The sequence below is a fragment of the Prunus avium genome, chromosome 7 (assembly GCF_965620075.1).
Source record: "Prunus avium chromosome 7, drPruAviu1.hap1.1, whole genome shotgun sequence".
NCBI classification, from domain to species: Eukaryota; Viridiplantae; Streptophyta; class Magnoliopsida; order Rosales; family Rosaceae; genus Prunus; species Prunus avium.
In genome coordinates this window covers 9,223,845-9,248,229 of record NC_142290.1, presented here as the reverse complement: position 1 = coordinate 9,248,229, position 24,385 = coordinate 9,223,845, and the positions used below count along the sequence as shown (strand labels likewise).

General features: G+C 44.3%; 1 protein-coding gene across 1 annotated transcript; it reads right to left on the bottom strand.

Annotated features, from left to right (window-relative positions):
- Positions 1-6,172: 6,172 nt before the first annotated feature.
- On the bottom strand, positions 6,173-8,650 carry LOC148292989 (uncharacterized). The gene is made up of 2 exons (XM_088244541.1): positions 8,471-8,650; positions 6,173-8,368 (listed from the first exon to the last, which is right to left on the bottom strand). The coding sequence occupies exons 1-2, from the start codon at positions 8,648-8,650 to the stop codon at positions 6,173-6,175; spliced, it is 2,376 nt and encodes a 791-aa protein (XP_088100667.1).
- Positions 8,651-24,385: the final 15,735 nt, after the last annotated feature.

Here is a 24,385-nt window from a genome sequence, read left to right as displayed (position 1 = left end):
TTGTCCAATTTATCACACCTATTGATTTCGGATCGAGCCCAAAACTTGGGAAACTTCATAATATGGTGGGAGGAGTCATTTGGTGAGTTTTGAGTGAAACCCAATCTTTAGCAGTACGGAATACACCAACCACTCCAGTTGGGAACGAACTGCTGTTGAACTTGAATTGTCCAATTTGGAACACCTATTGATTTCGGATCGAGCCCAAAACTTGGGCAACATCATAATATGGTGGGAGGAGTCATTTGGTGAGTTTTGAGTGAAATCCAATCGCTAGAAGTATGGAATACACCAACCAGTCCAATTAGGAACGAACTGCCGTTGAAGTTGAATTGTCCAATTTCTCACACCTATTGATTTCGGATCGAGCCCAAAACTTGGGCAACATCATAATACGGCGGGAGGAGTCATTTGGTGAGTTTTAAGTGAAATCCAATCGCTAGAAGTATGGAATACACCAACCACTCCCATTAGGAACGAACTGCCGTTGAACTTGAATTGTCCAATTTCTCACACCTATTGATTTCGGATCGAACCCCAAACTTGTGCAACATCATAATATGGTGGGAGGAGTCATTTGGTGAGTTTTGTGTGAAATCCAATCGCTAGAAGTGTAGAATACACCAACCACTCCAACTAGGAATGAACTGACGTTGAACTTGAATTGTCCAATTTCTCACACCTATTGATTTCGGACCGAGCCCCAAACTTGGGGCAACATCATAATATGGTGGGAGGAGTCATTTGGTGAGTTTTGAGTGAAATCCAATCGCTTGAAGTATGGAATACACCAACCACTCCAATTAGGAACGAACTGCCATTGAACTTGAATAGTCCAATTTCTCAGACCTATTGATTTCGGATCGAGCCCAAAAGTTGGGCAACAACATAATATGGTGGGAGGAGTCATTTGGTGAGTTTTGAGTGAAATCCAATCGCTAGAAGTATGGAATACACCAACCACTCCAATTAGGAACGAACTGCCGTTGAACTTAAATTGTCCAATTTGGAACACCTTTTGTTTTCGGATCGAGCCCAAAACTTGGGCAACATCATAATATGGTTGGAGGAGTCATTTGGTGAGTTTTGAGTGAAATCCAATCGCCAGAAGTTTGGAATACACCAACCACTCCAATTAGGAACGAACTGCCGTTGAACCTGAATTGTTCCATTTCTCACTCCTATTGATTTCGGATCGAGCCCCAAACTTGGGCAACATCTTATATGGTGGGAGGAGTCAGTTGGTGGGTTTTGAGTGAAATCCAATTGCTAGAAATTTGGAATACAACAACTACTCCGATTAGGAACGAACTGTCGTTGAAATTGAATTGACCAATTACTCACACCTATTGATTTCGGATTCGATTGACGTGCTCCTTTGGACTTCCTTTCCTTCCGTCAAAAAGAACAAAGCTTGGCGCCTCGTAGCCTTTAGGGTATGGCTGCTGGAGTAAGCTCGAGGGATATGGTGGCTGAGGGATGTACTTCCAATCTTCCTGACTTCGATTAAGCTCTCTTTCCAGCATGGCAACGACGTCCTCCTGAGTAACAAAAGATGGTCCTTTCCGTTCAGATCCTTTTCCAGCAGCGACAGCAGACTCCTCCTGTGGGTGTCCATTGTTTTCCTCGGTCGGATCCTTTTGATGTTCCAACACCTGTACTGTGAAATCCTTGTATTGTAACGCTGTTGTGATCAAGCTGCTGGAACCTACGTTTTATTTTCTTTTGGATGCTGGAGACACATTGTAACCTCTGCTTGGTATATATATATATGTGCTGCCTGGTTGGTGGAATTTGTGCTTGCGAATTGCTTGAGGTCATTTGAGATTTTCTGACGGGTTGGATATCTTTAAAAGCAGAGCATATGCTGTCAAAAAATTTTTTTTGGTAGCATTCCCAAACTTTATTTGCATGGCTTGCCTAAATACTAAGCTTGAAAAATACCTTCTCATCATGCTTTGAAGGGACCAGACACGATTTTCCCCGTGATTTTTATAAAATTCACAGATACTTCGCATATCCCGACTGCTTGCCAAAAGAGAATCATGATTTTGTCGTCCCAGCATTCCAAGAATGAATGCCTTAATAGCTTGGCCTCGCATACTGATGTTATTTTGCTTGGGCTTGACAGTTCGGGATCCCATCCAAGTGGCTTTGCTTGGCATGTTTTACTGCTAAGTAGCATGTGTTTATCATTTTTTTTTTTTTCGCGTACATATATATAGTGTTTGGTTTGAGCCATAGTAGCATGTTTTACTTCATTTTCATTGCAAAGTTCATGCTACCATAGTGGTGCATTGTACAATAATTTTCCAAAATACCAAGTGAGATCATAGAAGGAGTTCATATTTGAAATGAAAAGAAATGCCATAACGAAAGTGCAGAATATAAAACTAACTTAGCAGTAGTACGGTTTGAGCCACTTCCCGTCGATGGGATCCGTTAGCATGCCTTCTTTAAGAGAGATCAAGCGATAATAGCCGCTGCTGTAAACTTCTTTGACTGCGAACGGCCCTTCCCATTGCGGAGCAAATTTGGAAGGCCCCGATACTTGTCTCCTCACATGCTCGACGACCTTTAGCACAAGGTCCCCTTGCTCGAAGGCTTGCAGCTTGACTGTTCTATTGTAAGCTTGTGCAATGGTTTTGTGGTAAAGCGATGTTCTTCTTTCGGCTTCAGCTCTTTTTTCATCGACAGCTTCTAGGTCCAATAGGCGCCAATCTGAGCATGACTTCATATCCCATTCGAGATCATTGACAGCCGATACTCTGGCCGTGGGGATGGTGATTTCTACGGGTGAAATGGCATCAGACCCGTACACAAGAGAATAAGGCGAAAAACCTGTAGCGCTTCTTGGAGAGGTGCGGTAAGCCCACAGGGCATCCGGCAGGTGGACGCTCCAACCTCCTTCGTACTCGTGCACCATTTTGCTCAAAATCCTCAATATGGTCTTCTTTGTAGCCTCAGCTTGACCATTCCCCTGCGGGTAATAAGGCGTGGAGCGGCGATGCTTGATACCATAGCCGCTAAGCGTCGAGCTCACTTGTTTGTTGACAAAAGGGGTGCCATTGTCAGTGACCATTTTGTATGGAATTCCAAACCTGCACACGATATATTCCCGAATAAAATTTGAAATAGCAGCTCCCGTGGCCTTTCGAAGAGGGATCGCTTCAACCCACTTCGTGAAATATTCCGTGGCAGTGAGAATCCATCTGTAACCGTCGGAAGGAGGATGGATCGTTCCAATTAAATCGAGCCCCCAAGTATGAAAAGGCCAAGGAGTGCGCATGTCCTGTAGCAATGTGGGAGGCTTGTGACTTAGGTTGGCATGAATTTGGCATGTGTGGCATCTTTTGACGAAGTCGTGCGCATCTTTCTTCATGGTAGGCCAATAATACCCAACACTCAGCAGCTGCCGGTGAAGCCTCTTCATTCTCTAGTGCTCTCCACACTCTCCAGCATGTATTTCTTGCATGACCTGACGTGCCTCTGACTCTCCCAAACATCTCAATGGTTCGCCATTAAACCCCTTACGGTAAAGTGTCGACCCGTCTATGAAATACCTTTTTACTGTCTTCTTGAGCTTGTAGGCAAGCTTGGGATTGGTTGGTAGAGTCCCTTCGACGAAAAATGCTAAGTAAGGAGCTCTCCAATCCTCTGCGAGTGAAATAGTGAAAGATTCTTCGGTGGAGGGTATTGTAGAACACCTGGGGCAATTAGATTGGATTTCAGCCGCTTGCTTCTTCATCTCCGGCCAGTAGTAGCCCTTGCGTTGCAGGCGCCTATACAAACTGACCACTGGCTCCAAGCTGCAGGTGGCGTCGTGAACTTCTTGCAACCTTCTTCGTGCTTCTGTTATTCCTATACACCGAGTCAAAATACCCCCGGGGAGGCGCCTGTATAGCTCTCCAACGATGATCGTGTAATCTTTTAATTCTTTGATGTCGCTTCCCTTGCTCATCTTCTCCTTCACAGCTTTCCTCCAATCACCTTCTGCTTCCGGCAGCTCCTCCTGGGACATTGCTCCGACTACAGACACATCTTTCTTTATTACAGTGATGTTAGGCTGTTCCTTGACAAATGAGAGCTTCGATCCCAATGTAGCCAGTGCATCAGCATATCTATTGGTGACTCCGGGAATGTGCTCCATCACGACTTGCTTGAAAGAATTAATGATTTTTTCGGCCGTTGTACGATATGGTGCCAGTGTCGCCTCCTTCACAGCAAAATTCCCTTGTAATTGACTTAACACCAGGTTTGAATCCCCAATAACCTTGATTTTCTCTACACCCATCTCTCTTGCTGTAGACATTCCCATAATAAAAGCTTCATATTCTGCCGTGTTGTTTGTGCATGGAAAATTTAGCTTGAACGAGAGGGCTGTAGCTTGTCCCTCCGGATTAATGAGCACCACACCTGCTCCTCCACCTTTTGACGTAGAAGACCCATCAAAGTAAAGGGTCCATGGCTCCCCTTCTGTAACTGCAGCAACTACTTCCGGCAGCTCCCCCAGAACCTCCTCAGAAAGGGTCGATTCCTCTACTTCGGGAAATAGAGCCAGCATGTCAATTACAGCCTGCCCCTTAATGGCCTTGGGAGCTGCGCATGTGATATCGAACTCGGATAGTTGTAGCAACCAGCGTGCAAGACGTCCAGATAGCACCGGCCTCGTGAGCAAGTATCTTACGGGGTCAGATTTCACCATGAGCTGCAGCTTGTGAGCAAGGAAGTAGTGTCGCAGGCGTTGCGCAGCATAGACAAGGGCAAGGCACAAGAGCTCGGTTTTTGGGTATCTTGTTTCAGCACCTCTCAATTGTCTACTCACATAATAAATGGGACCTTCTTCGCCTTCATGATCATCCTGGGCAAGTAAGGCCCCTACCGCTGTGTTTGTTGCAGCTAGATAAAGCTTGAGGGGAAGTCCCGGAATAGGCGCTCTCATGGTGGGCAGCTTGGTGATTATTCGTTGTACCTTCAAGTAGGCTTCCTGGCACTCCTTGCCCCATACATACGGCTTTCCTTTCTTGAGCAAAGGAGTGAAAGTGCTCATTGTGGCAGCGAGGCCGGGGATGAAGCGTCGAATGTATGATAGTCTTCCCATGAAACTCTTTAATTCCTTTGGGCCTTTAGGCGGTGCGAGAGAGTTTATAGCTCTGGTCTTCTCGGGATCCACGTCTATGCCGCGCTGGTGCACCTGGAACCCTAAGAATTTCCCGGATGATACCCCAAACGCGCACTTCTTCGGATTCATCTTCAATCCGTAGAGTCGACACCTTTCCAGCACCTTCCTCAAAACTTCCCGATGGCCCTCTCTGGTTTTTGACTTTACCACGAGGTCATCCACATAATCTTCCACCTCCTTTCCCATCATGTCGTGAAACACAGCTGTCATGGCTCTTTGGTAAGTGGCCCCGGCATTTTTAAGACCAAATGGCATGACTGTGTAGTAGAAATTCCCATATGGTGTTCGAAAGGCTGTCTTCTCAGCATCTTTGGGTGACATTTTAATCTGATTGTAGCCGCTAAACCCATCCATGAATGACAGCAAACCTTGACCCGAAGTTGAGTCAATTAGGATATCCATGTTGGGCAGCGGGAATTCATCCTTTGGGCAGGCTCGGTTGAGATCTCGGTAGTCCGTGCATACCCTGATTACACCAGTCTTCTTTTTCACGGGGACAATGTTTGCTAGCCATGTTGGATGCTTGATGGGTTTGATGAACCCAGCGGCCAGCAGCTTCTCGATCTCTACCTTGATTTGCATTTCAATTTCAGGATGAAAATTCCTTCTTGGCTGCACGACAGGCTTCGTACCAAGCTCGATATTCAGAGTGTGGCTGACCAGGTTTGGGTCTAGGCCGGGCATTTCCTCGTAGCTCCAAGCGAACACATCTCGGAATTCTTTTAATCACGACACCAAAGCTTCCTTTTCCTCTTCTGTCAAGCGAACACTGATGGAGATGGGCCTCTGGACAGAGGGATCATCACTTAAATTAATGGTTTCCAGCTGCTCAGCTACCGCAGTCGAGCCATCTTGCATATGCCTAGGTGCCATCATAGGTTCCTGAAAGGCACGAGGCGCGGGTACCCTGTCCTTATGGTCACTCGTCTGCCTTACTTCTTCTCCATACTCGGGGCTTTCCCACAAGACATGGTTAAGCCCCCAATCCCGTCATAAGCGATACACAGTAAGCCCATCTGGCAGCGTCACTTTCGAGCATTGAGGACGGTCGTAAGCGTGGGTGTTGACTTCCGAGTGCCTCTTTCTTTCTCGATCAACGATGGTGATGAGTTCCTCGTTGCTCAAATCACGAATTTCGGTCCATGATGGTAGGTAGGTCCCGAAATCCCTAGATGGGCCGCTTCCAGCACCTGTGCATTCCGTGTAAAATTCTGCCTCGGAGTAATGAGCCTCGTCTTTGTTGAACGGCGCTTGATTCCCGGGTATGCGAAGCGGTCTTAGCCCAATTCTTCCTTTCACGCATTGATGGTAAGTGGAGACTACGAGCTTATGCTTGTTGAGCCACGGCCTTCCGAGTAAAGCATGGTAAGCCACATCCACATCCACCACATAGAACTTGGTAAGTGACCTGATCGGCCCCACCTTCAAGTTTACTTGCATGTACCCGACTGTAACTTCACTCTTATTTCCGAAGCCGCTGATGCTCGTCTGGGATTGCACGATTTTAGATAACGGAATACCAGCTGCCGTAAGCACAGACAGAGGTAATATGTTGACAGAGGAGCCCGTGTCCACCAAAGCCCTTCTTATAAACACATCATTGATCTGTCCCTCCAAATAAAGTGGTCTTCTATGATCCGGATATGGAACTTCCATGTCTTCGTCTATGAAAACGATAGCGTTGTCATTTCCCAAGAATGACCTTTGTGGTTGAGCAGCGAAACAATAAGGATCCGACTCCGCAGAGATGTTCATGAGAGCTACAGCAGCTGCTTCTCTTGCTTGAGGCCCAAAGCCGAGTTGGTCAAAGAGTGACTTGAATTTCGGATTCCTTTGGAGGACTTGTGAGGCTGTGGGTCCCTGCTTCAGACCTAGATAGCGCTCCATTACGCTCGCTTCGGCCTCCGTAAGATTGTGAAAGGTCACGGCGGCCGTTTCCTGCTGCGAAGCCCCCAAGTAGCATTCTTCCGGCACGTCCATCGGAAATACTTCATCACCTGTGCTATCATCCCATCCACCAGCGAGGGGCCATGGGGTATTATAGCTTGAAGGCCTCGAATATTTGCACCAATAAGCTTTCTCCATATTCCCGCAAGGCTCCCAAACAGCTTCAGGTGGCTTCGGGTCATTCCTCCATGGGTGGCATGCCTCATCATCGTCGAGCAAGTCGCCGGAACATGTGATAACAACGGCTACTTCTTTTCCCCTTCGTTTTGGCAAGGGGTCCTCGTCAATAGTTTGCTTCCTAGAGGGAAGCTCGAGGACTCCCTCATGTATTTTGGCATGTAAGATCCTCCTTAGGCTCTGACAAGCCGTGGTTGGGTGCCCCACAAATTGGTGGTAACGGCAGTACCTAGGATCATTTTTCTCTTCTCGGGTAGGAATTTTGTAAGGTCTGAGAGGCTCGATTGCACCATCAGCGATCATTGTGTCGAGGATAGCATGAAATTCTTCGTCTTTGCAAGGTAACGGCGGGTACGTCTCCCTATCCTTCCGCTTGCGTGAGTTGTAGTCACCCGATGACTTATCATCCACAGCCAACGTCTGATGCGTCTCCTTCTTCTCACTTCTCCAACTTCTCTGGCCAGCTGGTTTGACAGACATGCTCGTCTTTCTTACTGCTTCCAGCAGCCGAGAAAATTGACTGATGCCAATATTCTCCAAATAAACTCTGTAATCTGCAACGATATTGCTGATACAAATTTCGACCAGCGCCTCCTCGTCCTTCTCGTCATAACAGTCCAAGGCCAAGTCCCGGAACCTGCGCACGAAGTCCACAGGATCCTCCCCGTGTTTTTGGCGAGTGTTGTTGAGCTGAGTAGTAGTGACTCTTTCCTCGTGCTGGAAATATTTCTTGCAGAACCTGCTTGCCAAGTCTTCCCACGAGCGAATGGAGCCTGGTGCTAAAGTGGTGTACCATGTGTAAGCACGGTCAGTGAGGCTTTTTGAAAACTCTCGGAGCCGAAGATTATAATCGCCAGCATGTGGCCCCAGAGCGTCAATGAAGCGATTGACGTGCTCCTTTGGACTTCCTTTCCTTCCGTCAAAAAGAACAAAGCTTGGCGCCTCGTAGCCTTTAGGGTATGGCTGCTGGAGTAAGCTCGAGGGATATGGTGGCTGAGGGATGTACTTCCAATCTTCCTGACTTCGATTAAGCTCTCTTTCCAGCATGGCAACGACGTCCTCCTGAGTAACAAAAGATGGTCCTTTCCGTTCAGATCCTTTTCCAGCAGCGACAGCAGACTCCTCCTATGGGTGTCCATTGTTTTCCTCGGTCGGCTTAGAGACAGAGCCCTTCAATTCCTTGATGGTGTCCATCATCTCCCTTTGGGTTTCCCCCATAGCCTGAATGGCTGTAATGAGGTCTGTGAGGGTGAAAGCTCTCTCACTTGCACGTTCTTGCTCTCTAGAAGAGGCGTTCTGTCGTGATTCAGAATCACCATGGTCGAGCCCGTCTTGGGAAGCCATGGTATTACTTCTGGTCTTCTTCTTCGGAGGCATCAGTGGAAATGGCAGTCTGGTCCCCAGCAGAGTCGCCAATTTATGTGGGGGTCCTTTTGTTCCAGCAACCTAACGAATGGGCTTGGGCCGCTGTGAGAAGAAAGCGAACAAAAAGATCCTCCTGAAGCCTGAGTTCAAGAACCAGACTCCCGAAAGAATTTTTAAAAGACTTACTGAAGCCTTAGAAAAATACGTTCGGGTTCTTTTCACCAACACCCAAAGGAACGCATGAAATTTGTTAATGACTTGGCATGAGGAGCATGTGGCATGGGAGCTGAGCTTTCACAGGTTTAGCAATTTGAGAGAGAGAGAGAGAGAGAGAGAGAGAGAGAGAGAGAGAGAGAGGGAGAGAGAGAGAGATCAGAGCATGAATTTCTTGGGGAGAAACAGGTTTTAGAGTGGGAGAGGGGAGAATTAGGATGGCTTCTATCTTAGAACAGAGAGAGACGTTGGGAGTAGAAGATGGGAAAATTCCAGTTCGCTTGACAAAGCTTGGTCTTGCTCTGGAATGGTCTGTGTTGCTGGGTAGAAGAAGCTCTGTTTTATAGCTGTTTGGAATCCTAATTTCGTCGATCATCCATTCCTACTTTTTCTTTCCCTTTCTCCAATTACTCCCTTTCTTGTGCAAAATCATTGACCAGAGCGCCTGAATCAAAGGCTTCTTGTGGTTCCAAGGCTTCGTGCGGCTGAGCCTTTCCATGGGGGTAAGGCGCCACTTGCTTTCTCCCTTGGTTTTCAAATCAGAGCTTACAAAGGAAAACTGAGGACAGAGGAAGTTGTTTGTCCACTGGGTATTTCTCCTACACTTATGGATTTCCTATGGTCCTTGTTTTGATTTTGGGTTGACCACATGGGAGCTCTGGTATGGGTGGAGCTCGATGTTTGGATTTTCTAAGAGAGGCTGGGCTGGGCTTCGAGTACAGTTTTGAGGTTATTGGTATTTTCCCTTCCAGCAGCCCGCACGCTTTCGTCCAGCTGCTGGAAGTGGTTTTGCTCGTTCTTGGGCATTCTAACTATCATGGACTTCCCTAAATGCTACAGCAGCCCATGGGATGTTCTCCTAAGGCTTTGGACCCCATTCTTCTCTCTCATGCTAACCCATGTATTTGGGCCCGAGGAATGGGCCTGAGCTTTAGTGCTCCCAAGTAGCCTAAAGCTTTCATCCCTCGTCCCCTCAATGGGCCCTGTGAGTGCCCGTACCCATCCATGCCACAACCTTCTCAGCAAGCCCCGGGTGATTACGTGGCTTGGGCCCACTTGAGCTTGTAGCATGGCGTGATGGCATTGCATGTTTATCCGTTGTGCTTGTGCTTGAGTTTAATTGTGCTATAATAAGCCGAGCTCAAATTAAATAACACCGGATAGATTCATGAGCGGGAACTTATATAGCCGTTGCGTTTTTGGCATGCTTGCTTGGCGTGATGTGTGACCCGTGGCTCGCGTAGGCGTCCTACAATTCCCTATTATGCCCCGATCGAGTTTCTTTTGTAATTAATTATTTGCACCGGGCTGACAATAAGCTTGGACCTAACCCCCTGGATTTTTGGGCCTCAACAATAATATGGTGGGAGGAGTCATTTGGTTAGTTTTGAGTGGAATCCAATCGCTAGAAGTATGGAATACACCAACCACTCCGATTAGGAACGAACTGTCATTGAAATTGAATTGACCAATTTCTCACACCTATTGATTTCGGATCGAGCCCAAAACTTGGGCAACATCATAATATGGTGGGAGGAGTCATTTGGTGTGTTTTGAGTGAAATCCAATCGCTAGAAGTATGGAATACAGCAACCACTCCAATTAGGAACGAACTGCCGTTGAACTTGAATTGTCCAATTTCTCACACCTATTGATTTCGGATCGAGCCCAAAACTTGGGCAACATCATAATATGGTGGGAGGAGTCATTTGGTGAGTTTTGAGTGAAATCCAATCTCTAGAAGTATGGAATACACCAACCACTCCAATTAGGAACGAACTGCCGTTGAACTTGAATTGTCCAATTTCTCACACCTATTGATTTAGGACCGCGCCCCAAACTTGGGGCAACATCATAATACGGTGGCAGGAGTCATTTGGTGAGTTTTGAGTGAAATCCAATCGCTAGAAGTATGGAATACACCAACCACCCCAATTAGGAACGAACTGCCGTTGAACTTGAATTGTCCAATTTGGAACACCTATTGATTTCGGATCAAACCCAAAACTTGGGCAACATCATAATATGGTGGGAGTAGTCATTTGGTCAGTTTTGAGTGAAATCCAATCGCTAGAAGTATGGAATACACCAACCACTCCTATTTGGAACGAACTGCCGTTGAACTTGAATTGTCCAATTTCTCACACCTATTGATTTCGAACCGAGCCCCAAACTTGGGCAACATCATAACATGGTGGGAGGAGTCATTTGGTGAGTTTTGAGTGAAATCCAATCGCTAGAAGTATGGAATACACCAACCACTCCCATTAGGAACGAACTGCCGTTGAACTTGAATTTTCCAATTTCTCACACCTATTGATTTCGGACCGAGCCCCAAACTTGGGGCAACATCATAATATGGTGGGAGGAGTCATTTGGTGAGTTTTGAGTGAAATCCAATCGCTAGAAGTATGGAATACACCAACCACTCCCATATGGAACGAACTGCCGTCGAACTTGAATTGTCCAATTTCTCACACCTATTGATTTCGGATCAAACCCAAAACTTGGGCAACATCATAAAATGGTGGGAGGAATCATTTGGTGAGTTTTGAGTGAAATCCAATCGCTAGAAGTAGGGAATACCCCAACCACTCCAATTAGGAACGAACTGCCGTTGAACATGAATTGTCCAATTTGGAACACCTATTGATTTCGGATCGAGCCCAAAACTTGGGCAACATCATAATATGGTGGGAGGAGTTATTTGGTTAGTTTTGAGTGGAATCCAATCGCTAGAAGTATGGAATACACCAACCACTCCAATTCGGAACGAACTGCCGTTGAACTTGAATTGTCCAATTTCTCACTCCTATTGATTTCGAATCGAGCCCAAAACTTGGGCAACATCATAACATGGTGGGAGGAGTCATTTGGTGAGTTTTGAGTGAAATCCAATCGCTGGACGTATGGAATACACCAACCACTCCAATTAGGAACGAACTGTTGTTCAAATTGAATTGACCAATTTCTCAGACCTATTGATTTCGGATCGAGCCCAAAACTTGGGCAACATCATAATATGGTGGGAGGAGTCATGTGGTGAGTTTTGAGTGAAATCCAATCGCTAGAAGTATGGAATACACCAACCACTCCGAACTTGGGGCAACATCATAATATGGTGGGAGGAGTCATTTGGTGAGTTTTGAGTGAAATCCAATCGCTAGAAGGATGGAATACACCAACCACTCCCGTATGGAACGAACTGCCGTTGAACTTGAATTGTCCAATTTCTCACACCTATTAATTTCGGATCGAGCCCCAAACTTGTGCAACAACAAAATATGGTGGGAGGAGTCATTTGGTGAGTTTTGAGTGAAATGCAATCGCTAGAAGTATGGAATACAACAACCACTCCAATTAGGAACGAACTGCCGTTGAACTTGAATTGTCCAATTTGGAACACCTATTGATTTCGGATCGAGCCCACAACTTGGGCAACATCATAATATGGTGGGAGGAGTCATTTGGTGAGTTTTGAGTGAAATCCAATCGCTAGAAGTACGGAATACACCAACCACTCCAATTAGGAACGAACTGCAGTTGAACTTGAATTGTCCAATTTCTCACACCTATTGATTTCGGATCGAGCCCCAAACTTGGGCAACATCATAATATGGTGGGAGGAGTCATTTGGTGAGTTTTGAGTGAAATCCAATCGCTAGAAGTATGGAATACACGAACCACTCCAGTTAGGAACGAACTGCCGTTATACTTGAATTTTCAAATTTGGAACACCTATTGATTTCGGATCGAGCCCAAAACTTGGGCAACATCACAATATGGTGGGAGGAGTCATTTGGTGAGTTTTGAGTGAAATCCAATCGCTAGAAGTATGGAATACACCAACCACTCCAATTTGGAACGAACTGCCGTCGAACTTGAATTGTCCAATTTTGGAACACCTATTGATTTCGGATCGAGCCCAAAACTTGGGCAACATCATAATATGGTGGGAGGAGTCATTTGGTTAGTCTTGAGTGAAATCCGATAGCTAGAAGTATAGAATACACCAACCACTCCACTTAGGAACGAACTGCCGTTGAACTTGAATTGTCCAATTTGGAACACCTATTGATTTCGGATCGAGCCCAAAACTTGGGCAACATAATAATACGGTGGGCGGAGTCATTTGGTGAGTTTTGAGTGAAATCCAATTGCTAGAAGTATGCAATACACCAACCTCTCCAATTAGGAACGAACTGCCGTTGAACTTGAATTGTCCAATTTCTCACACCTATTGATTTCGGATCGAGCCCAAAACTTGGGCAACATCATAATATGGTGGGAGGAGTCATTTGGTGAGTTTTGAGTGAAATCCAATCGCTAGAAGTATGGAATACACCAACCACTCCTATTAGGAACGAACTGCCGTTGAACTTGAATTTTCCAATTTCTCACACCTATTGATTTCGGACCGAGCCCCAAACTTGGGCAACATCATAACATGGTGGGAGGAGTCATTTGGTGAGTTTTGAGTGAAATCCAATCGCTAGAAGTATGGAATACACGAACCACTCCAGTTAGGAACGAACTGCCGTTATACTTGAATTTTCCAATTTGGAACACCTATCGATTTCGGATCGAGCCCAAAACTTGGGCAACATCATAATATGGTGGGAGGAGTCATTTGGTGAGTTTTGAGTGAAATCCAATCGCTCGAAGTATGCAATACACAAACCACTCCAATTAGGTACGAACTGCCGTTGAACTTGAATTGTCCAATTTCTCACACCTATTGATTTCGGATCGAGCCCCAAACTTGGGCAACATCATAATATGGTGGGAGGAGTCATTTGGTGAGTTTTGAGTGAAATCCAATCGCAAGAAGTATGGAATACACCAACCACTCCAATTAGGAACGAACTGCCGTTGAACTTGAATTGTCCAATTTGGAACACCTATTGATTTCGGATCGAGCCCAAAACTTGGGCAACATCATAATATGGTGGGAGGAGTCATTTGGTGAGTTTTGAGTGAAATCCAATCGCTAGAAGTATGGAATACACCAACCACTCCAATTAGGAATGAACTGCCATTGAACTTGAATTGTCCAATTTCTCACACCTATTGATTTCGGATCGAGCCCAAAACTTGGGCAACACCATAATATGGTGGGAGGAGTCATTTGGTGAGTTTTGAGTGAAATCCAATCGTTAGAAGTATGGAATACACCAACCACTCCAATTAGGTACGAACTGCCATTGAACTTGAATTGTCCAATTTGGAACACCTATTGATTTCGGATCGGGCCCAAAACTTGGGCAACATCGTAATATGGTGCGATGAGTCATTTGGTGAGTTTTGAGTTAAATCCAATCGCTAGAAGTATGGAATACACCAACCACTCCAATTAGGAATGAACTGCCGTTGAACTTGAATTGTCCAATTTCTCACACCTATTGATTTCGGATCGAGCCCAAAACTTGGGCAACACCATAATATGGTGGGAGGAGTCATTTGGTGAGTTTTGAGTGAAATCCAATCGTTAGAAGTATGGAATACACCAACCACTCCAATTAGGTACGAACTGCCATTGAACTTGAATTGTCCAATTTGGAACACCTATTGATTTCGGATCGGGCCCAAAACTTGGGCAACATCGTAATATGGTGCGATGAGTCATTTGGTGAGTTTTGAGTTAAATCCAATCGCTAGAAGTATGGAATACACCAACCACTCCAATTTGGAACGAACTGCCGTTGAACTTGAATTGACCAATTTCTCACACCTATTGATTTCGGATCGAGCCCAAAACTTGGGCAACATCATAATATGGTGGGAGGAGTCATTTGGTTAGTTTTGAGTGAAATCCGATAGCTAGAAGTATGGAATACACCAACCACTCCAATTAGGAACGAACTGCCGTTGAACTTGAATTGTACAATTTGGAACACCTATTGATTTCGGACCAAGCCCCAAACTTGGGCAACATCATAATACGGTGGGAGGAGTCATTTGGTGAGTTTTGAGTGAAATCCAATCGCTAGAAGTGTGGAATACGCCAACCACTCCAATTAGGAACGAACTGCCGTTGAACTTGAATTGTCCAATTTCTCACACCTATTGATTTCGGACCGAGCCCCAAACTTGGGCTACAACATAATATTGTGGGAGGAGTCATTTGGTGAGTTTGGAGTGAAATCCAATCGCTAGAAGTTTGGAATACACCAACCACTCCAATTAGGAACGAACTGCCGTTGAACTTGAATTGTCCAACATCTCACACCTATTGATTTCGGACCGAGCCCCAAACTTGGGCAACATCATAATATGGTGGGAGGAGTCATTTGGTGAGTTTTGAGTGAAATCCAATCGCTAGAAGTATGGAATACACCGACCACTCCAATTAGGAACGAATTGCCGTTATACTTGAGTTTTCCAATTTGGAACACCTATTGATTTCGGATCGAGCCCAAAACTTGGGCAACATCATAATATGGTGAGAGGAGTCATTTGGTGAGTTTTGAGTGAAATCCAATCGCTAGAAGTATGGAATACACCAACCACTCCAATTAGGAACGAACTGCCGTTGAACTTGAATTGTCCAATTTGGAACACCTATTGATTTCGGATCGAGCCCAAAACTTGGGCAATATCATAATATGGTGGGAGGAGTCATTTGGTGAGTTTTCAGTGAAATCCAATCGTTAGAAGTATGGAATACACCAACCACTCCAATTAGGAACGAACCGCCGTTGAACTTGAATTGTCCAATTTCTCACACCTATTGATTTCGGATCAAGCCCAAAACTTGGGCAACATCATAATATGGTGGGAGGAGTCATTTGGTGCGTTTTGGGAGAAATCCAATCGCTAGAAGTATGGAATACACCAAGCACTCCAATTAGGAACGAACTGCCGTTGAACTTGAATTGTCCAATTTGGAACACCTATTGATTTCGGATCGAGCCCAACACTTGGGCAACATCATAATATGGTGGGAGGAGTCGTTTGGTTAGTTTTGAGTGAAATCCAATCGCTAGAAGTATGGAATACACCAACCACTCCAATTAGGAACGAACTGCCGTTGAACTTGAATTGTCCAATTTCTCACACCTATTGAATTCGGATCGAGCCTAAAACTTGGGCAACATCATAATTTGGTGGGAGGAGTCATTTGGTGAGTTTTGAGTGAAATCCAATCGCTAGAAGTATGGAATACACCAACCACTCCAATTAGGAAAGAACTGCCGTCGAACTTGAATTGTCCAATTTCTCACACCTATTGATTTCGGATCGAGCCCCAAACTTGGGCAACATCATAATATGGTGGGAGGAGTCATTTGGTGAGTTTTGAGTGAAGTCCATTCGCTAGAAGTATGGAATACACCAACCACTCCAATTAGGAACGAACTGCCGTTGAACTTGAATTGTCCAATTTCTTACACCTATTGACTTCGGATCGAGCCCAAAACTTGGGCAACATCATAATATGGTGGGAGGAGTCATTTGGTGAGTTTTGAGTGAAATCCAATCGCTAGAAGTATGGAATACACCAACCACTCCAATTACAAATGAACTGCCGTTCAACTTGAATTGTCCAATTTCTCACACCTATTGATTTCGGATCGAGCCCAAAACTTGTGCAACATCATAAAATGGTGGGAGGAGTCATTTGGTGAGTTTTGAGTGAAATCCAATCGCTAGAAGTAAGGAACACACCAACCACTCCAATTAGGAACGAACTGTCGTTGAACTTGAATTGTCCAATTTTGAACCCCTATTGATTACGGATCGAGCCCAAAACTTGGGCAATATCATAATATGGTGGGAGGAGTCATTTGGTGAGTTTGGAGTGAAATCCAATCGCTAGAAGTATGGAATACACCAACCACTCCAATTAGGAACGATCTGCCGTTGAACTTGAATTGTCCAATTTCTCACACCTATTGATTTCGGATCGAGCCCAAAACTTGGGCAACTTCATAATATGGTGGGAGGAGTCATTTGGTGAGTTGTGAGTGAAATCCATTCGCTAGAAGTATGGAATACACCAACCACTCCAATTAGGGATGAACTGCCGTTGAACTTGAATTGTCCAATTTCTCACACCTATTGATTTCGGATCGAGCCTAAAACTTGGGCAACATCATAATTTGGTGGGAGTAGTCATTTGGTGAGGTTTGAGTGAAATCCAATCGCTAGAAGTATGGAATACACCAACCACTCCAATTAGGAACGAACTGCCGTTGAACTTGAATTGTCCAATTTGGAACACCTATTGATTTCGGATCGAGCCCAACACTTGGGCAACATCATAATATGGTGGGAGGAGTCGTTTGGTTAGTTTTGAGTGAAATCCAATCGCTAGAAGTATGGAATACACCAACCACTCCAATTAGGAACGAACTGCCGTTGAACTTGAATTGTCCAATTTCTCACACCTATTGAATTCGGATCGAGCCTAAAACTTGGGCAACATCATAATTTGGTGGGAGGAGTCGTTTGGTTAGTTTTGAGTGAAATCCAATCGCTAGAAGTATGGAATACACCAACCACTCCAATTAGGAACGAACTGCCGTTGAACTTGAATTGTCCAATTTCTCACACCTATTGATTTCGGATCGTGCCCAAAACTTGGGCAACATCATAATGTGGTGGGAGGTGTCATTTGGTGAGTTTTGAGTAAAATCCAATCGCTAGAAGTATGGAATACACCAACCACTCCAATTAGGAACGAACTGCCGTTGAACTTGAATTGTCCAATTTCTCACACCTATTGATTTCGGATCGAGCCCAAAACTTGGGCTACATCATAATATGGTGGGAGGAGTCATTTGGTGAGTTTTGAGTGAAATCCAATCGCTAGGAGTATGGAATACACCAACCACTCCCATTAGGAACGAACTGCATTTGAACTTGAATTGTCCAATTTCTCACACCTATTGATTTCGGATCGAGCCTAAAACTTGGGCAACGTCATAATTTGGTGGGAGGAGTAATTTGGTGAGGTTTGAGTGAAATCCAATCGCTAGAAGTATGGAATACACCAACCACTCCAATTAGGAACGAACTGCCGTTGAACTTGAATTGTCCAATTTCTCACACCTATTGATTTCGGATCGAGCCCAAAACTTGGGCAACATCATAATGTTGTGGGAGGTGTCATTTGGTGAGTTTTGAGTAAAATCCAATCGCTAGAAGTATGGAATACACCAACCACTCCAATTAGGAACGAACTGCCGTTGAACTTGAATTGTCCAATTTCTCACACCTATTGATTTCGGATCGAGCCCAAAACTTGGGCTACATCATAATATGGTTGGAGGAGTCATTTGGTGAGTTTTGAGTGAAATCCAATCCCAAGAAGTATGGAATACACCAACCACTCCAATTAGGAACGAACTGCCGTTGAACTTGAATTTTCCAATTTGGAAGACCTATTGATTTCGGATCGCGCCCAAAACTTGGGCAACATCATAATATGGTTGGGGGAGTCATTTGGTGAGTTTTGAGTGAAATACACCAACCACTCCAATTAGGAACGAACTGCCGTTGAACTTGAATTGTCCAATTTCTCACACCTATTGATTTCGGATCGAGCTTAAAACTTGGGCAACAGCATAATATGGCGGGAGGAGTCATTTGGTGAGTTTTGAGTGAAATCCAATCGCTAGAAGGGTGGAATACACCAACCACTCCAATTAGGAACGAACTGCCGTTGAACTTGAATTGTCCAATTTCTCACACCTATTGATTTCGGATCGTGCCCAAAACTATCATAATATGGTGGGAGGAGTCATTTGGTGAGTTTTGAGGGAAATCCAATCGCTAGAAGTATGGAATACACTAACCACTCCAATTAGGAACGAACTGCCGTTGAACTTGAATTGTCCAATTTGGAACACCTATTGATTTCGCATCGAGCCCAAAACTTGGGCAACATCATAATATGGTGGGAGGAGTCAATTGGTGAGTTTTGAGTGAAATCCAATTGCTAGAAGTATGGAATACAGCAACCACCCCAATTAGGAACGAACTGCCGTTGAACTTGAATTGTCCAATTTCTCACACCTATTGATTTCGGATCGTGCCCAAAACTGTCATAATATGGTGGGAGGAGTCATTTGGTGAGTTTTGAGGGAAATCCAATCGCTAGAAGTATGGAATACACTAACCACTCCAATTAGGAACGAACTGCCGTTGAACTTGAATTGTCCAATTTGGAACACCTATTGATTTCGCATCGAGCCCCAAACTTGCGCAACATCATAATATGGTGGGAGGAGTCGTTTGGTTAGTTTTGAGTGAAATCCAATCGCTAGAAGTATGGAATACACCAACCACTCCAATTAGGAACGAACTGCCGTTGAACTTGAATTGTCCAATTTCTCACACCTATTGAATTCGGATCGAGCCTAAAACTTGGGCAACATCATAATTTGGTGTGAGGAGTCATTTGGTGAGTTTTGAGTGAAATACAATCGCAAGAAATATGGAATACACCAACCACTCCAATTAGGAACGAACTGCCGTTGAACTTGAATTGTCCAATTTGGAACACCTATTGATTTCGGATCGAGCCCAACACTTGGGCAACATCATAATATGGTGGGAGGAGTCGTTTGGTTAGTTTTGAGTGAAATCCAATCGCTAGAAGTATGGAATACACCAACCACTCCAATTGGGAACGAACTGCCGTTGAACTTGAATTGTCCAATTTCTCACACCTATTGAATTCGGATCGAGCCTAAAACTTGGGCAACATCATAATTTGGTGGGAGGAGTCATTTGGTGAGTTTTGAGTGAAATCCAATCGCTAGAAGTATGGAATACACCAACCACTCCAATTAGGAAAGAACTGCCGTCGAACTTGAATTGTCCAATTTCTCACACCTATTGATTTTGGATCGAGCCCCAAACTTGGGCAACATCATAATATGGTGGGAGGAGTCATTTGGTGAGTTTTGAGTGAAGTCCATTCGCTAGAAGTATGGAATACACCAACCACTCCAATTAGGAACGAACTGCCGTTGAACTTGAATTGTCCAATTTCTTACACCTATTGACTTCGGATCGAGCCCAAAACTTGGGCAACATCATAATATGGTGGGAGGAGTCATTTGGTGAGTTTTGAGTGAAATCCAATCGCTAGAAGTATGGAATACACCAACCACTCCAATTAGGAACGAACTGCCGTTGAACTTGAATTTTCCAATTTCTCACACCTATTGATTTCGGATCGAGCCCAAAACTTGGGCAACATCATAATATGGTGGGAGGAGTCATTTGGTGAGTTTTGAGTGAAATCCAATCGCTAGAAGTATGGAATACACCAACCACTCCAATTAGGAACGAACTGCCGTTGAACATGAATTGTCCAATTTTGAACACCAATTGATTTCGGATCGAGCCCAAAACTTGGGCAACCTCATAATATGGTGGGAGGAGTCATTTGGTGAGTTTTGAGTGAAATCCAATCGCTAGAAGTATGGAATACACCAAGCACTCCAATTAGGAACGAACTGCCGTTGAACTTGAATTGTCCAATTTCTCACACCTATTGATTTCGGATCGAGCCCCAAACTTGGGCAACATCATAATATGGTGGGAGGAGTCATTTGGTTAGTTTTGAGTGGAATCCAATCGCTAGAAGTATGGAATACACCAACCACTCCAATTAGGAACGAACTGCCGTTGAACTTGAACTGTCCAATTTGGAACACCTATTGATTTCGGATCGAGCCCAAAACTTGGGCAACAACATAATATGGTGGGAGGAGTCATTTGGCGAGTTTTGAGTGAAATCCAATCGCTTGAAGTATGGAATACACCAACCACTCCAATTAGTAACGAAATGCCGTTGAACTCTAATTGTCAAAGTTGAAAGACCTATTGATATCGGATCGAGCCCAAAACTTGGGCAACATCATAATATGGTGGGAGGAGTCATTTGGTGAGTTTTGAGTGAAATCCAATCGCTTGAAGTATGGAATACACCAACCACTCCAATTAGGAACGATCTGCGGTTGAACTGGAATTGTCCAATTTTTCACACCTATTGATTTCGGATCGATCCCCAAACTTGGGCAACATCATAATATGGTGGGAGGAGTCATTTGGTGAGTTTTGAGTGAAATCCAATGCCTAGAAGTATGGAATGCACCAACCACTCCAGTTAGGAATGAACTGCCGTTGAACTTGAATTGTCCAATTTGGAACACCTATTGATTTCGGATCGAGCCCAAAACTTGGCCAACATCATAATATGGTGGGAGAAGTCATTTTGTGAGTTTTGAGTGAAATCCAATCGCTAGAAGTATGGAATATACCAACCACTCCAATTAGGAACGAACTGCCGTTGAACTTGAATTGTCCAATTTTGAACACCAATTGATTTCGGATCGAGCCCAAAACTTGGGCAACCTCATAATATGGTGGGAGGAGTCATTTGGTGAGTTTTGAGTGAAATCCAATCGCTAGAAGTATGGAATACACCAAGCACTCCAATTAGGAACGAACTGCCGTTGAACTTGAATTGTCCAATTTCTCACACCTATTGATTTCGGATCGAGCCCCAAACTTGGGCAACATCATAATATGGTGGGAGGAGTCATTTGGTTAGTTTTGAGTGGAATCCAATCGCTAGAAGTATGGAATACACCAACCACTCCAATTAGGAACGAACTGCCGTTGAACTTGAACTGTCCAATTTGGAACACCTATTGATTTCGGATCGAGCCCAAAACTTGGGCAACAACATAATATGGTGGGAGGAGTCATTTGGTGAGTTTTGAGTGAAATCCAATCGCTTGAAGTATGGAATACACCAACCACTCCAATTAGTAACGAAATGCCGTTGAACTCTAATTGTCAAAGTTGAAAGACCTATTGATATCGGATCGAGCCCAAAACTTGGGCAACATCATAATATGGTGGGAGGAGTCATTTGGTGAGTTTTGAGTGAAATCCAATCGCTTGAAGTATGGAATACACCAACCACTCCAATTAGGAACGATCTGCGGTTGAACTGGAATTGTCCAATTTTTCACACCTATTGATTTCGGATCGATCCCCAAACTTGGGCAACATCATAATATGGTGGGAGGAGTCATTTGGTGAGTTTTGAGTGAAATCCAATGCCTAGAAGTATGGAATGCACCAACCACTCCAGTTAGGAATGAACTGCCGTTGAACTTGAATTGTCCAATTTGGAACACCTATTGATTTCGGATCGAGCCCAAAACTTGGCCAACATCATAATATGGTGGGAGAAGTCATTTTGTGAGTTTTGAGTGAAATCCAATCTCTAGAAGTGTGGAATATACCAACCACTCCAATTAGGAACGAACTGGCGTTGAACTTGAATTGTCCAATTTGGAACACCTATTGATTTCAGATTGAGCCCAAAACTTGGGCAACAACATAATGTGGTGGGAGGAGTCATTTGGTTTGTTTTGAGTGAAATCCAATCGCTAGAAGTATGGAATACACCAACCACCCCAATTAGGAACGAACTGTCGTTGAACTTGAATTGTCCAATTTGGAACACCTACTGATTTCGTATCGAGCCCAAAACTTGGGCAACATCATAATATGGTGGGAGGAGTCATTTGGTGAGTTTTGAGAGAAATCCAGTCGCTAGAAGTATGGAATACACCAACCACTCCAATTAGGAACGAACTGCCGTTGAACTTGAATTGTCCAATTTGGAACACCTATTGATTTCGGATCGAGCCCAAAACTTGGGCAACATCATCATATGGTGGAAGGAGTCTTTTGGTGAGTTTTGAGTGAAATCCAATTGCTAGAAGTATGGAAGATACCAACCACTCCAATTAGGAATGAACTGCCGTTGAACTTGAATTGTCCAATTTCTCACACCTATTGATTTCGGATCGAGCCCCAAACTTGGGCATCATCATAATATTGTGGGAGGAGTCATTTGGTGCGTTTTGAGTGAAATCCAATCGCTAGAAGTATGGAATACACCAACCACTCCAATTAGGAACGAACTGCCGTTGAACTTGAATTGTCCAATTTGGAACACCTATTGATTTCGGATCGAGCCCAAAACTTGGGCAACATCATAATATGGTGGGAGGAGTCATTTGGTGAGTTTTGAGTGAAATCCAATTGCTAGAAGTATGGAATACACCAACCACTCCAATTAGGAAAGAACTGTCGTCGAAATTGAATAGACCAATTTCTCACACCTATTGTATTCGGATCGAGCCCAAAACTTGGGCAACATCATAATATGGTGGGTGGAGTCATTTGGTGAGTTTTGAATGAAATCCAATCGCTAGAAGTATGGAATACACCAACCACTCCAATTAGGAACGAACTGCTGTTGAACTTGAATTGTCCAATTTGGAACACCTATTGATTTCGGATCGAGCCCAAAACTTGGGAAACATCGTAATATGGTGGGAGGAGTCATTTGGTTAGTTTTAAGTGAAATCCAATCGCTAGAAGTATGGAATACACCAACCACTCCAATTAGGAACGAACTGCCGTTGAACTTGAATTATCCAATTTGGAACACCTATTGACTTCGTATCGAGCCCAAAACTTGGGCAACATCACAATATGGTGGGAGGATTCATTTGGTGAGTTTTGAGGGAAATCCGATCGCTAGAAGTATGGAATACACCAACCACTCCAATTAGGAACGAACTGCCGTTGAACTTAAATTGTCCAATTTGGAACACCTATTGATTTCGGATCGAGCCCAAAACTTGGGCAACATCATAATATGGCGGGAGGAGTCATTTGGTGAGTTTTAAGTGAAATCCAATCGCTAAAGTATGGAATACATCTACCACTCCAATTTGGAACGAACTGCCGTTGAACTTGAATTGTCCAATTTCTCACACCTATTGATTTCAGATCGAGCCCAAAACTTGGGCAACCTCATAATATGGTGGGAGGAGTCATTTGGTGAGTTTTGAGTGAAATCCAATCGCTAGAAGTATGGAATACACGAACCACTCCAATTAGGAACGAACTGCCATTGAACTTGAATTGTCCAATTTCTCACACCTATTGATTTCGGATCGAACCCCAAACTTGGGCAACATCATAATATGGTGGGAGGAGTCATTTGGTGAGTTTTGAGTGAAATCCAATCGCTAGAAGTATGGAATACGCCAACCACTCCAATTAGGAACGAACTGCCGTTGAACTTGAATTGTCCAATTTGGAACACCTATTGATTTCGGATCAAGCCCAAAACTTGGGCAACATCATAACATGGTGGGAGGAGTCATTTGGTGAGTTTTGAGTGAAATCCAATCGCTGGACGTATGGAATACACCAACCACTCCAATTAGGAACGAACTGTCGTTGAAATTGAATTGACCAATTTCTCAGACCTATTGACGTCGGATCGAGCCCAAAACTTGGGCATCAACACAATATGGTGGGAGGAGTCATTTGGTGTGTTTTGAGTGAAATCCAATCGCTAGAAGTATGGAATACACCAACCACTCCAATTAGGAACGAACTGCTGTTGAACTTGAATTGTCCAATTTGGAACACCTATTGATTTCGGAT

Excerpts from the sequence above, each read along its gene's own strand:
- LOC148292989 (XM_088244541.1), bottom strand. The coding sequence starts at position 8,650 with ATGGCTTCCCAAGACGGGCTCGACCATGGTGATTCTGAATCACGACAG. Across the intron at positions 8,369-8,470 it reads TCAAGGAATTGAAGGGCTCT|GAGGACGTCGTTGCCATGCT; the intron begins GTCTCTAAGCCG and ends TTTGTTACTCAG.